This window comes from Cervus elaphus, chromosome 9, assembly GCF_910594005.1.
Source record: "Cervus elaphus chromosome 9, mCerEla1.1, whole genome shotgun sequence".
NCBI lineage: Eukaryota > Metazoa > Chordata > Mammalia > Artiodactyla > Cervidae > Cervus > Cervus elaphus.
Window position 1 is genome coordinate 42,346,878 of NC_057823.1, and position 11,299 is coordinate 42,358,176.

At 39.4% G+C, this 11,299-nt stretch overlaps 1 protein-coding gene across 1 annotated transcript; it reads left to right on the forward strand.

Annotated features, from left to right (window-relative positions):
- Positions 1-8,058: 8,058 nt before the first annotated feature.
- On the forward strand, positions 8,059-9,006 carry LOC122700941 (putative olfactory receptor 2W6). Its single transcript, XM_043913964.1, has one exon. The coding sequence runs from the start codon at positions 8,062-8,064 to the stop codon at positions 9,004-9,006; it is 945 nt and encodes a 314-aa protein (XP_043769899.1). The 5' UTR covers positions 8,059-8,061.
- Positions 9,007-11,299: the final 2,293 nt, after the last annotated feature.

Consider the following 11,299-nt stretch of genomic DNA (forward strand, 5'->3'; position numbering starts at 1 on the left):
TTCCCTCTGCACATCTGCTGCTGCAGTCTTCTCTGAGGATCGGAAGCTCCCTACTGTCTCCACCAGGGAGGGGGTGTCTGAATGTGTGGAAAACTTTCCTCCTTCACAGCTTCTTCCCAGAAGCACAGGTCCCATTGTGATTCCTTTCTCTCTCTCTCTCTTTTTCCTTATTTCTTTTGCCCTACTCCATTATGGGGCAATTAACTGGCCTTTTTGGAAGTCTGTGGTCTTCTGCCAGTTTTCAGTTGATGTTCTGTAGTTGTTTCAAATGAAGATGTATTTTTGATGTATTTGTGGGGGTGGAAGGTAATCGCCATGTCTTACTCCTCTGTCATCTTAGAGGTCCGCCCCCTCCCCATAGAACATCTTTCCTTCTTTATCCATTTATCTGTCGGTGGACACTTAGGTGGCTTTCATATCTTGTCAATTGTAAATAATGTTGCTATGAACATAGCATTGGGGTGCATTGTATCTTTTTGAATTAGTGTTTTGATATTTTTCCGATAAATATCCAGGAGTGGAATTTAAAAAATAATTAATTTATTTTAATTGGAGGATAATTACTTTACAATTTTGTGACAGTTTTTGCCATATATCAACATGAATTTGCCACATGTATACACGTGTCTCCCCATCCTGAGCCCCCTCCCACCTCCTTTTCCACCCTATCCCTTTGGGTTGTTCCAGAACATCAGCTTTAGGTGCCCTGCTTCATGCATTGAACTTGCACTGGTCATCTATTTTGCATATGGTAATGTACATGTTTCAATGTTTTTCTCTCAAATCATCCCATCCTTGCCTTCTCCCACTGAGCTCAAAAATCTGTTTTTTACATCTGTGTCTCCTTTGCTGCCGTGCATGTAAGATTGTTGGTACCGTCTTTCTAAATTTTTTATATATGTGTTAATATACAGTATTTGTGTTTCTTTCTCTGACTTACTTCACTCTGTAATAGGTTTCAGGTTCATTCATCTCATTAGAACTGACTCAAATGCATTACTTTTTATAACTGAGTAACATTCCATTGTGTGTATATATATATATATATATATATATATATATATATATATACTACAACTTTCTTATCCATTCATCTGCCAGTGGACATCTAGGTGGCTTCCATGTCCTAGCTATTGTAAATAGTACTGCAATGAACATTGGGGTACATGTGTCTCTCTTTTTTTCTTTTTTTCATCTATTTTTATTAGTTGGAGGCTAATTACTTTACAATACTGTAGTGGTTTTTGCCATACATTGACATGAATCAGCCATGGATTTACAAGTATTCCCCATCCTGATCCCCCCTCCCACCTCCCTCTCCATCTCATCCCTCTGGGTCTTCCCAGTGCACCAGCCCTGAGCACTTGTCTTGTGCATCCAGCCTGGGCTGGTGATCTGTTTCACCCTAGATAGTATACATGTTTCGATGCTGTTCTCTCAAAACATCCCACCCTCGCCTTCTCCCACAGAGTCCAAAAGTCTGTTCTGTATTTCTGTGTCTCTTTTTCTGTTTTGCATATGGGGTTATCATTACCATCTTTCTAAATTCCATATATATGCGTTAGTATACTGTATTGGTCTTTATCTTTCTGGCTTACTTCACTTTGTATAAGGGGCTCCAGTTTCATCCATCTCATTAGAACTGATTCAAATGAATTCTTTTTAATGGCTGAGTAATATTCCATGGTGTATATGTACCACAGCTTCCTTATCCATTCATCTGCTGATGGGCATCTAGGTTGCTTCCATGTCCTGGCTACTATAAACAGTGCTGCGATGAACATTGGGGTGCACGTGTCTCTTTCAGATCTGGTTTCCTCGGTGTGTCATGTGTCTCTTTTAATTCTGGTTTCCTGGGGGTATATGCCCAGCAGTGGGACTGTTGGGTCATATGGCAGTTTTAGTCCCAGTTTTTTAAGGAATCCCAGGAATTGTTGGGTCATATGGCAGTACCAGTTTTAGTTTTTTGAAAAACCTCCATACTGTTTTCCACAGTGAATGGGCAAATTTACATTTCCACCAATGTGTACAAGGGGTTGCTTTTCTCCACATTCTCACAGACATTTATCATTTGTGGTCTTTTTTTCCCCAAGGCATTCTTTTTAAAGAATTATTTATTTCTTTGACTGAGTTGGGTCTCCATTGTGCCATGCAGGCTCTTTCACTGTGGCATACCAACTATTTAGTTGTGGCATGCAGGCTCTCTACTTGCAGCACAGACTCTGGAGCATGAGAGCTGGGTTGTCGTGGTGCGTGGGCTTAGCTGCTCCATGGAATGTGGGACCTGAGTTCCCCAGCTTAGGAATCAAACGCGTGTCCCCTACATTTCAAGGAAGATTCTTAACTGCCATATGACCAGAGAAGTCCTTATGTGTGGTCTCTTTGATGATAGCTATTCTGACAGGTATTAGGTGATAAGTGATTCTCAATGTCTTGCTGCCATACTACAGAAGAGAAAAGCTGTTATATTTAGGCCCAAATATAAAAATTCTCTCCAGTTTTCCATAAGCCTTCCTATTTTCAAAGTCCAAGAAAAGACAGAATCCTATGCAGTGAGCACATATTTTTATTCTATAATAATAAGAGCTTCAACTTGTAGCTTGTAGCCTTAACAGCATAGTTTGAATCTGATTACTAATTATCTCTTACTTCAATGAGTAGCATTGCATTTTATCTGATTTCATGGAAAGATTGTGTTAAGAAGGTCTGAAAGCTTGTCCTATTTGGCAGTCACTGGCCATTAGCAATCTGACTGTGAGTTCACAATGTGTCTGGAAATTAATTTCTTTGTATATAAAGTTAGAATATTTTCAAACTGTATGTAGTATTGTATTCTTTAAATTAATGAAGTGTGACCAGCTGGGCTCCAAGAAAATCAGATGTATTCTGTTTCTACAACTTCTCAAAGAAATTCTTGTTTTACTGCAAGAGGTAGTGCCAAACCAATTTAAAGAGCTAAATAAAACACTGTTTTGTTGTTGCTGTTGTTCAGTCACTGAGTCATGTTCTACTCTTTGCAACCCCATGGACTGCAGCACATTAGGCTTCCCTGTCCTTGACCATCTCCTGGAGCTCGCTCAAACTCATGTCCAATGAGTTGGTGATGCCATCCAATCATCTTGTCCTCTATCATCCCCTTTTCCTCCTGCCTTCAATCTTTCCCAAAACTAGGGTCTTTTATAATTGGTTGGTTCTTCGCATGAGGTGGCCAAAGTATTGGAGTTTCAGCTTCAGCATCAGTCCTTCCAAAGAATATTCAGGACTGATTTCCTTTAGGATGAACTAGTTGGATCTCCCTGCAGTCCAAGGGACCCTCAAGAGTCTTCTCCAACATCGCAGTTGAAAAACATCATTTTTTTAGTGCTCAGCCTTCTTTATGGTCCAGCTCTCACATCCATACATGAATAATGGAAAGCCATAGCTTTGACTATATAGACCTTTGTTGGCAAAGTAATGTCTCTGTTTTTAATATGCTGTCTAGGTTTCCCATAGCTTTACTTTCAAGGATCAAGTGTCTTTTAATTTCATAGCTTCAGTCCATCTGCAAGGATTTTGAAGCCTAAGAAAAAATAAAAAAGCACTGCAATCAAATTATTTTTACTAGTTATGTGTAATACTGATATTTCCATCCCATATTTGTGTTTGGTGGGTCTGCAAGAGGCAAGACAGGGCAGTCTTGTCCCCTGGAAAGTCATATGAACAGTAAATATGGAAAGCAGAGGGGCGGAGACACCATCTAGTCACTTGAACTAGATTGGACTGGCTGAACACCAGCCTCAAGTTCTGGCACTATCCATTCAAGGTGAAGACAATTTTCTCTTGACTTCTCAATATGTCAGGAGACCAAAGCACTCTATATTATCTGGTCTCCCTTACCCCATTTTCCCTCATGTTAGAAAGTGTAGATTCAGCCTTTTGGCATTGCTTGGCTCCCCACAATTACATGGTTTTAATTTTGTGAGTCCAGGATCAAAATAAACTTATCTGACTTAATTTTTATGTAAAACTCAATAATCATTCTCTCTTCAAGAAAATCTGACTTCCATACTTGGGAATTGCCCTTGATACCTCTCTTGTGAGTTCTGCCTTCACATGTGGGGACCTGAGCTGATCTCTAGATGAGAGCACCAGTCCCTAAGGTCTTAACTCTATAAACAAACTGATATCTATCTTCAGGCCCCCAGGTTATTTCAAATTCCCAAGGTGACAAGATATAGAAGTTGTCCTCCCATCCCCTTATTATGCACAAATGAAATAACATCATATGTATTAAAGCTCTTAGTGATGTGTGCTTCCTTTTATCCCTGGGGAACATCTGCCATCTCCTTAATCCTAGGGTGCCTGTTTATATAGGAGTAAGATAAAACATACAGATTTGAAATGTGGCACCATGCCACCTCATCCATTTAGCTAAGAAGAGATGCCATCTGTGGCCAGTCCTGATAACTTTTGCCCACAGTTAACTTTTTTTTTTTCAAGCTGTGATACTTAAAGTTTCATTTTAAGGCATTAATGGTGCATAATTATTTTTGTGCTCAATCCCCCATCAGTTTTTGTTGGAGTTTCCTTCCTTCAGAAGATCCAGAAACTAAAAGGGACCAGAATTAGCTGCCTTATCCCTGAGAAAACTCTCTGGAATCAAAGTAAGGAGGGCTGACAGACTGTTAGTTCTTCTACTTTCTGGGAAGAACAACAGTGAAGATTTTGATACGTGCTTTGCTGTAGCAGTGAATCTTATTTCTGTATCTTTGATCATTTGAAAGATTTATGATTATCTTTGTGATGGTTCTAGTAGGGTTTTTATCTGTTAGGGTGACAGAGTAAGAAAGTTCTCAAAGCCAACTCACACTTTAATTTCATCTTGGAACACAGCAACTGCATCCAATTAAGAAACAACAGAATGCATCACATTTTAACAAAGTAGATCTAAGACAGGTAGATTAGGATAAATTACATTCTACTTGCTTTCTCATTCATAGCTGGGCCAATCCAAGGGCATCCTGTCACCTTTGATTTACACATATCAAATTATCCTTTTTAATCTCCTCTTGAAATAATAGCCAGTTTGAGCAGAAAACCTCTCTGTTGTTCTGTTTTGTCACAGTGGCAAATCAAGTATTGCAAACCTTCTCTGGTAATGTTGAGAATGATCACAAATTTCACCCCAGCAAGTATTCAGAATGTCATAGTTGGGTCTGTATGTGCGGATTCATGGGGGAGTAGTAATAAAAGCTCATCTTTAGACAAGTTTAACTAGATAGGAATAGGGGAGGAAGCAGAGCAAATGAAACTTTGTGCTAATAAGTAGGATTATGGACTTACCAGGTGGAGCTAATGGTAAAGAATGGACTTGCCAATGCAGGAAACTTAAGAGATGGGTTTGATCCTTGGGTCAGGAAGATCCTGGAGGAAGGCATGGCAACCCACTCCAGTATTCTTGCCTGAAGAATCCCATGGACAGAGGAGCCTGGTGGGCTTCAATCCGTAGGACTGCAAAGAGTCAGCACTACTGAAGCAACTTCACACACATGCGGCTTTATGGTTCCTGCTGTGATACGAAATTGCAAGTGTTGGCTATTCTTTTGACCCTTCTGTCATGGAGATTGTTCATCTCTGAAATGGAGATCCTAATGCTTGGCCTTTCCACATTACAGAGCTGTTGTGAGGATGGTGTGCAAGTGTAGGTATAAAAGCTCTTCAAAACATGTAATATATTGTAATTGTGAAAAGAGTTATGATTGTTTAGGATATGTTTACACCTGAAGCAGACAAAAATAGCTCCACTACTTGGTATTGTTAAATCCCATTCAGGTAGTCTTCCTTTGTGAGTTGGTGGTACAGGTTTGGGTATTCTCTTAGTCAGAGAATCAAGTCCAGTGGATCCGTCCAGATTTTTAGGCCACAGTTTTCAAAATTAGAACAAACTTATAGTTTTAAGACCCTGATGCTAGGAAAGATTGAGGGAAGGCGGAGAAGAGGGCAACAGAAGATGAGATGGTTGGTTGGCATCATCAACTCAATGGACATGAGTTTGAGCAAACTCTGGGAGATAGTGAGGGACAGGGGAGCCTGGCATGCTGCAGTCCATGGTATTGCAAAGAGTGGGATAAAACTGATCTACTGAACAACAATGCTAATTAAACTATTATTTGTGTGTGAACAGCTTAATTCTTTTCAATTTCCATTTGCAACAGCTTTATTCCTTGCAATTTCATGATTCTGAACTAAAGATGAGTTAAAAAAAAAAAGCATGAAAAATCAAGTACATTATACTTGAAATGCTTGTTAGGTGAAACAGGGTGAGTCTCTGGGTACTGGACAGAGGCCTGAGCATTAAGTCATCTTGGAATGAAAGAATAACACATTCATATACAGACCTTTAGAATAGGTAAATTATAAATAAATTTGATGTTTGCAATTTGGCTGAGGAGTCATGTCCTAAATGATATATATATAGCTAAGCAATTTGTGTACATTGTGATTGCCACTCACAGGATCTGTTTATTGACTCTCTTAAACTTGAGTGAGAGCTGTGACAGGTCTGTGGGAAAAACAGTGCAAGTTGTTCTTCACAACCAATACCGGCAGAGTGTGTGTGTAGGAAAGTCTCCCTTTCGAACACTCAGTTGACCTAGTAAAGTCTTTGGTACTTGGCTGGTTATTCCTGATCATTCCCTGCACCTTTTAATCTCTTCATGGGGTTTTGCTGAGGTTCTTGTGCCTTTATGGGAATGGGAACTTACATTTAGTCCTATGCCTGAACTGAATGGTAACTTACAGAATTTCCACCTGCAGCTTCAACTGGAAAGAGTTCATAACTTTTTCACTATCAGGCTCGACAGTGATGACAGCGACCTCATGGAGCCACTCACCGTTCAAAAAGGTTTTGTATTCTAGTTCTTACTGCTTCCTTCTTGTGTGTTGCAATGATGCCACTTTCTATTACCACAGTTGATACAAGCTTGGGTGAACACTGGTGCTCTCCTATAAGGCAGAGCCCCAACAAGTCCCTTGGTATTGACTGTAGAAACCATGAGAAGTTAAAAATGTTTATGGCATATACCCGATGTCATGAATTATGAAAACATGTGAGATCTGGAGGGAGGTGTAGAAAGGATCTAGCCTCTCTCTTGCACAAAGAAAAGCCAAGATGCAGAGAAAGAAACCAAATATTAGGTCACACATTTGCAGACTTGCCTTATATAGAGGCAGAATCCAATCTATCTCAACTCCTCCTTTTAGAGTCAAAGGTATTGTGTTTAATCTCAATAAAATTCCATATCATTAAGAAGTTGCCTGACATGTACATTCACAGATGTCCTGAACATCATCCATGAATTTAACCCTTTGGGCCTTTCTATATACTACTTTCTCTCCTTGAACCATATTGCTTAATCTGCCACATGTAAAATTATTACTTGTTATTTGAAAAACAGCCAAAAGTAAGGACCTCTCAGGTGTAAGTTTCTTGCAATGTGTATGTGTGCTCAGTCTTGTTTGACTCTTTGCAACTCTATGGACAGCAACCTGCCAGGTTCCTCTGTACATGGAATTTTCCAGGTAAGAATACTGGAGTGGTTTTCACTTCCTACTCCAAGGGTTGTTCTTGACCCAGGGATCAACCCTGTGTCTGTTGCATCTCCTGCATTGGCAGGCCAATTCTTTACCACTGCGCCATCTGGGAAGCCCTTCTTGTAATATACACGCTTCTATAAGTTCTTTCCTGATCAATTGGAAATAACTTGCAAAACACTCAGCTTTTAAACAAGTTTTCTTTTAGAGAACTTCCACTTTTTCCCTTTCTTTTTCATTATTTGCATATATTATTCACCAGGGAGAACAACTCCCAAGTCAATTCACCCTTTAATCTTCAGCTTTATTAGGCACACTGCCTTGCATAAGAAAGATATCCATAAGTGTATGCTAAAAAAATAATGGAAGGGCAAATGACCTTCCAAAATTCACAGACCAGTAAGTGGAAATTGGAGAGTGTTGGGTAGTCTTCACCTGCTATCTTATCTAATTCTTTTCTCTGTGTCTCCATAACAACTGGTGAAGATTATGGGAAGGGACAATGACAGCTACCATCAGGCATTCATCTTGGTGGGCTTTTCTGAACGACCTCAACTGGAAATAATTCTCTTTGCTTTTATTTTGATCTTCTACATCCTGACACTAGTGGGCAACACAGCCATCATTCTCTTGTCTATCGTGGACTCCAGGCTCCACACACCCATGTACTTCTTTCTTGGGAACCTATCTTTCTTGGACCTCTGCTTTACAACGAGTATTGTTCCCCAGCTGCTGTGGAACCTTTGGGGTCCAGAGAAGACCATCACCTACCATGGCTGTGTGGCCCAACTCTATATCTATATGCTGTTGGGCTCAACTGAGTGTGTTCTCCTAGCTGTCATGGCCTATGACCGCTACGTGGCTGTCTGCCAGCCACTGCACTACACCGTGGTCATGCACCCACATCTCTGCCTGCAACTGGTGACTGTGGCCTGGTGCTGTGGCTTTCTAAACTCCTTTGTTATGTGTCCCCAGACAATGCACCTGTCCCGATGTGGGCGTCGCAAGGTGGACCACTTTCTGTGTGAGATGCCTGCTCTTATTGCCATGTCCTGTGAAGACACAATGCTGGTGGAAGCATTTGCCTTTGTCCTGGGTGTTGCTCTTCTCCTGGTGCCCCTTTCTCTGATCCTCATCTCCTATGGCATGATCACTGCTGCTGTGCTGAGGATCAAGTCAGCAGCAGGGCGCAAGAAGGCTTTCAACACCTGCTCATCTCACCTAACAGTGGTCATTCTCTTCTATGGAACCATCATTTACATGTACCTGCAGCCAGCCAACAGCTACTCCCAAGATCAGGGCAAGTTCCTCACTCTCTTCTATACCATTGTCACTCCCAGTGTCAACCCCCTCATCTATACTTTAAGGAACAAAGATGTGAAAGGGGCAATGAGGAAACTCTTGGGGTGGGAGAAAGAGAATAAGGAAACCTAAGAGAAATGTTGGAATAATACAGTTGGTGTTCTGCTGTCTTACATATATCTTAACTGTGTGGAAAACTAATATTTAAAGAGTGAAGGGAACATGGATAGGCACAATGGGCTTTTGAGTTTGACCCCATGCTCTACTCTCTGGATGTGAAGTGCCTTTGTTCTGTTTAAAGGTGTCTACTTTAGAAGATCTTTAGTGCATTTTCATTTTATCCATCTTTATTTAGAGCTGCAGGGGATATGTAGAATGAATTCAGATCACACAGTCTGCAGACGACGTCATGAGATGCAAAATAAAAATGAGACAACATGAATGGCTTTCTTTTGAAGCTCCTTTATTTATGATGACAGTGTTTTTTCAGAGAGGGTTGAGTCAGGATCAGTAAAATCATAGTATGCTGTCTTAGATATATGTTAGTTCTCTACGACTAAGGAGTGTTCTTTGATTTGCTTTTTGAAAAGGAAGGAAGAGTTTTTTTGTCATTTGTACCTTTTCCTTGACCTTATCTCATGGTCAAAGCATTTACAAGATAGTTGAGTAGATTTAGGCATTCCTGACTTTGTAGAGAATAGAGCAAGTGGAAAACATGAGAATGAAACACTTTGGTATCTTTAGCAGGCTACTTTAAACTGTTGCAAATATTTCTCTTTTGTATGGTAAAACCCACTACAATATTGTAAAGTAGTTAGCCTCCAATTAAAATAAATAAATTTTTAAAAAAGCTGTTTTATATTCAGATTGATTATTACCACCTCAAAAAATTGTTTTGGCGGCCAAAGTTATTGGGGCTGGAAGTTACTAAGAGCAGTATTATGACAACTTGGATTTGTATCAGACTTCTAAGATACAGATTTCCAAGAACTCATTAGATTTTTTGTGTTGAAACTCCAAGTACGGGGTCTAGGTATTTCTGTTATTAAAAAGTTCTCTAAATGTTACTGATGACAGCCAAATTTGAAAATCATTGTTATTTAGAAATGCTCTAAATCCAACTTCTTACATCAATCAGAAATCCTCCTAGAGCATTTTGAATGTTTGGCCACCTTCACTGGGTATGAATGATGCTACAAAGCAGATATAGGAGATGATATCACCCATATCTGTGCTTGGAACTGGTTTATCCTCTTACCAGTTATATCTTGGAATCTAGGGTTTTTCATCTGTATCATATAAGGATAAATAATCCTAACTTTACAAGGTTGTAGCAGAGGTTAATGGAGAGGAAAATGTCAACTCACTACAGTATTCCTGCCTGAAAAATTCCATGGACAGAGGAGCTTGGTGGGCAGAGGAGACTGGTGGGCTACTGTCCATGGGGCCACAAAGAGTTGGACAAGACTGAATGACTAAGAACAATAGCGATTAAATAAGGTTAGAGGTGACAAATGTGAGGTAAATGGCCTCTCAATAATATTTACAGTCATTGGTAATCTATTCCTTTTGGAATAGATTCAATTTTGTTATTTAGAATTGTTTTTCTTTTTTAGTAAAAACTGACTTTAGTATTTTCCCAGTGAATATCTGCAAGATAAAAAATGCTTTCTCTTAGTTATAGGAAACACCCTTTGCTGGCTTCTTTTATATTAAGTAAATAAGGTCCTTTATAAACTCTCAGAGAACTTTGTTGTATAAGTTAGCACCCTAGTATAAGTGTGAGGTGTCAGGGTGAAGACTCAGGATAAGTGTGATGATTCTATATTGTTAATGGATAATACAAGTTCAGGCAGTTGGGATTATGGGTAGAGTGGATTCATAGACTAGGAAAGAAGTCAAATCTGTGATAACAAAATATCCAGATGGAAATGGAAAAATTATTTCAAAGTCATTCAAATATATACCTAGGAGATATTAGGAACAAAGTAAAACTTATTTGCTTCTGTAATCTTCCTGTATTATGTAACTGACCACAGACAAATGGAAGCAAATTATATGACAAAACACAGAGAAGCTAAGGGATTTGCTTAGAATTACAAGGCAAAAGAGTACCCAAAATAGTACTTAATATCTTTTAAGCATTTTCCATTTCCCATTGAGTTTTTCCATGTCATCATTTCCCTCCTGTGGATTTAGGTTCTACGCAGGTAAAATTTCGACTATCTAGTAGCCAAATATGGCTTATTTGCTAAAACAGAATATTTAGGTTTTCATTTTAAGATTAAGAAATCACCCACAGGACATCGTCTTGGAAATAAAGTATTGAAGAAATTTAGTTTATTTCCCCCAATGCCAGTCCTTTTCTTTATTCTTCTTCTCCTTGTTGTATCTCTGTGATATTTCAACCACAGACCAATTATCC

Excerpts from the sequence above, each read along its gene's own strand:
- LOC122700941 (XM_043913964.1), top strand. The coding sequence starts at position 8,062 with ATGGGAAGGGACAATGACAGCTACCATCAGGCATTCATCTTGGTGGGC.